Source organism: Echinops telfairi, unplaced genomic scaffold, assembly GCF_000313985.2.
Source record: "Echinops telfairi isolate 266 unplaced genomic scaffold, ASM31398v2 ScPeMD7_7459;HRSCAF=8497, whole genome shotgun sequence".
Classification (NCBI taxonomy): domain Eukaryota; kingdom Metazoa; phylum Chordata; class Mammalia; order Afrosoricida; family Tenrecidae; genus Echinops; species Echinops telfairi.
Window position 1 is genome coordinate 5,418,112 of NW_022111359.1, and position 2,229 is coordinate 5,420,340.

General features: G+C 58.6%; 1 protein-coding gene across 1 annotated transcript in view; it reads right to left on the reverse strand.

Annotated features, from left to right (window-relative positions):
- PLIN3 (perilipin 3) overlaps window positions 1-1,732 on the reverse strand; it is a 44,417-nt gene extending 42,685 nt beyond the window's left edge. Inside the window, exons 1-2 of the mRNA XM_045300059.1 lie at window positions 1,628-1,732; window positions 25-223 (exon numbers count right to left, since the gene is read on the reverse strand). Coding sequence (XP_045155994.1) covers window positions 25-223; window positions 1,628-1,693 — 265 coding nt within the window. The 5' untranslated portion in view covers window positions 1,694-1,732. The remainder of the gene's footprint in view (window positions 1-24; window positions 224-1,627) is intronic.
- Window positions 1,733-2,229: the final 497 nt, after the last annotated feature.

Sequence of the window (2,229 nt, forward strand, 5' to 3'; positions counted from 1 at the left end):
CCGGGCCCAGTGGGCGTCACTCACGCTGCGGCTCCAACTTGGAGAGGATGGGCTGGGCTCCACTGACCGCGGCCGCCGTGAGGGTCCTCACGCCCTTCTCGGCCGCGTCGCAGACGGACTTGACGTGGGGGTGGAACTCCTTGGTGGAGGCGTAGGCGGCAGACACCATGTCGCAGGTGGAGCTGATGAAGGGCATGTTGGCCACGCGGTCCATCACGCTCGGCTGGAGGCGGAGAAGGGGCGCTCAGAAGGGGGGGGGTGGCGCCGGGGCTCCCCACCCCCCTTCACAGGCAGGAACTTCCTCCATTCCAAGCTCATTGGCTTGCACTTGGACGGGACGAGGACACGCCTACTGAATGCCAGGTGGAGGCCCTGGGGCGGTGAACGCGCCGGGCCGCGGACCCAAAGGTTGGCGGATCGAGTCTATCCAGAGGCACCTCCGAAGAAAGGTCCAAGAACTCAAATCACGACAAACCCTCTGGAGCACAATTCTACTGACACGCACAGAGTGTGTAGGGCTGCGAACCACAAGGTCAGCAGTTTGAAACCACCAGCTGCTCCTTGGAAGAAAGATGAGGCTTTCTGCTCCGGTACAGAGTTTGGAAACTCACAGGGGCAGTTCTCCGCTGCCCCTAGAGGGTTACCAGGAGTCAGCATCGACGCCAGGGCAGCCAGATGAGTCAGAGCTGACTCCAGGGTCACGGGTTTTTGTCCCTGAGTGAAGCAGTTGGTTCATGCGCTCAGCTGCTGACCCAAAGGTTAGTGGTTCGACTCCGCCCAGAGGCGCCTCACAAGAAAGGTCTGGCGGTCAGCTTCTGAAGCAGCAGCCTCTGCAAACCGTGGGGGGGGAGGCCCAGTTCTGCTCTGACCCATAGTGACCCTCTAGGGCAGGGTAGAACTGCCCCTGTGAGTTTTCGAGACTGTATCTCTGTATGGGAGTAGACAGTCCCGTCTTTCTCCCAAGGAGCGGCTAGTAGTTTCGAACTGCTGACCTTGTGGTTAGCAGCCCAACATGTATCCTCAACGCCACCAGGATATAACCCAAAATTACTGTTGAGTAATAGAGCTCCTAACATAGCAACCCCAGGAGCTCGGGCAGTACAGTAGGCTAAGCTGACCGCAAGGCCGGAGGTTCAAGTCCATCAGTCGTTCCCAGGGAGAAACTCGAGGCTGTTTGGTCCCATAAAGACATCGACGTCTCAGAGACAGACAGGGGCAGTTGCTAGTGTGTCAGAGTCCTCTAGTGACCTTAGTCAGGAGCCCTGGCGGTGCCGTGGTTACGTGTCAGGCAGCCATCTGCATGGTCAGCAGTTTGAAACCACCAGCAGCTCCGCTGGACAGAAGAAAGACTGGGCTTTCTACTCCCTTAAAAAGTTATAGTCTCAAAAAAAACAATTACAGTCTCGGAAACCCACCGGGGGCCACCGTGAGTCCCCACTGACTCTCCCTTGGAGTGCCTGGTTGGCAGCTGAGCGCTTTAACCACCGAGCCACCAGGGCTCCTCTGGTGGACTCGTGGACACTGGCGCTTTCTCCCCTCACCCAAGCAGCTGTCGGCAGCCCCTGGCTCCCTGCCACCGTGTGGGAAGCCCTGTGACACACAGTCCCGGGTCCCAGCCCTTTCTCACCTGCGGTACTGGTTCTTCCGCAGCCACCTGGGCGCTGGCAGGGGCCTCTGTCCCGTCGTCAGACATAGTGTTGGCAAGAAGCACTAGAGACGAGGAGGAAATAATCCAGGGTAGTCAGTCCAGCCCTGCCCTCCAGGGGAAAGTCCAAACCCACGCTGAAAGCTGGGGGGCAGAGGGCAGCTCTGCTGGCCCCACACTGCTCCCACACCTGGCTTCATGGAGCTGTACCTCTGGTACGGTAAGGTGCCCGGAAGTCACCTGGGGCTCTGGTGACAACGCAGGTGCTGACTCAGCAGGGGTGGGGCTAACGCACTCAAAGCGCACAGTGGATTCTGACTCGGCCCGACCCTATAGGACAAGGTAGAGTTGCCCCTGGGGGTTTCTAAGACTAACTCTTCATGGGAATAGAAAGTCTCGTCTTTCTCCCGCAGGGCGGCTGGCAGTTTCAAACTACTAACCTTGAAGTTAACTGCCCAAAGCATAACTATTATGCCACCAGGTAGTGTGGTTTGTCCCTGAACCCCACCTTGGACCCCAACAAGATCGGGCGGGACCCCTATGTGCAGAACACAGATGGGAGGCGGTGTGCCCACATCGTCAGT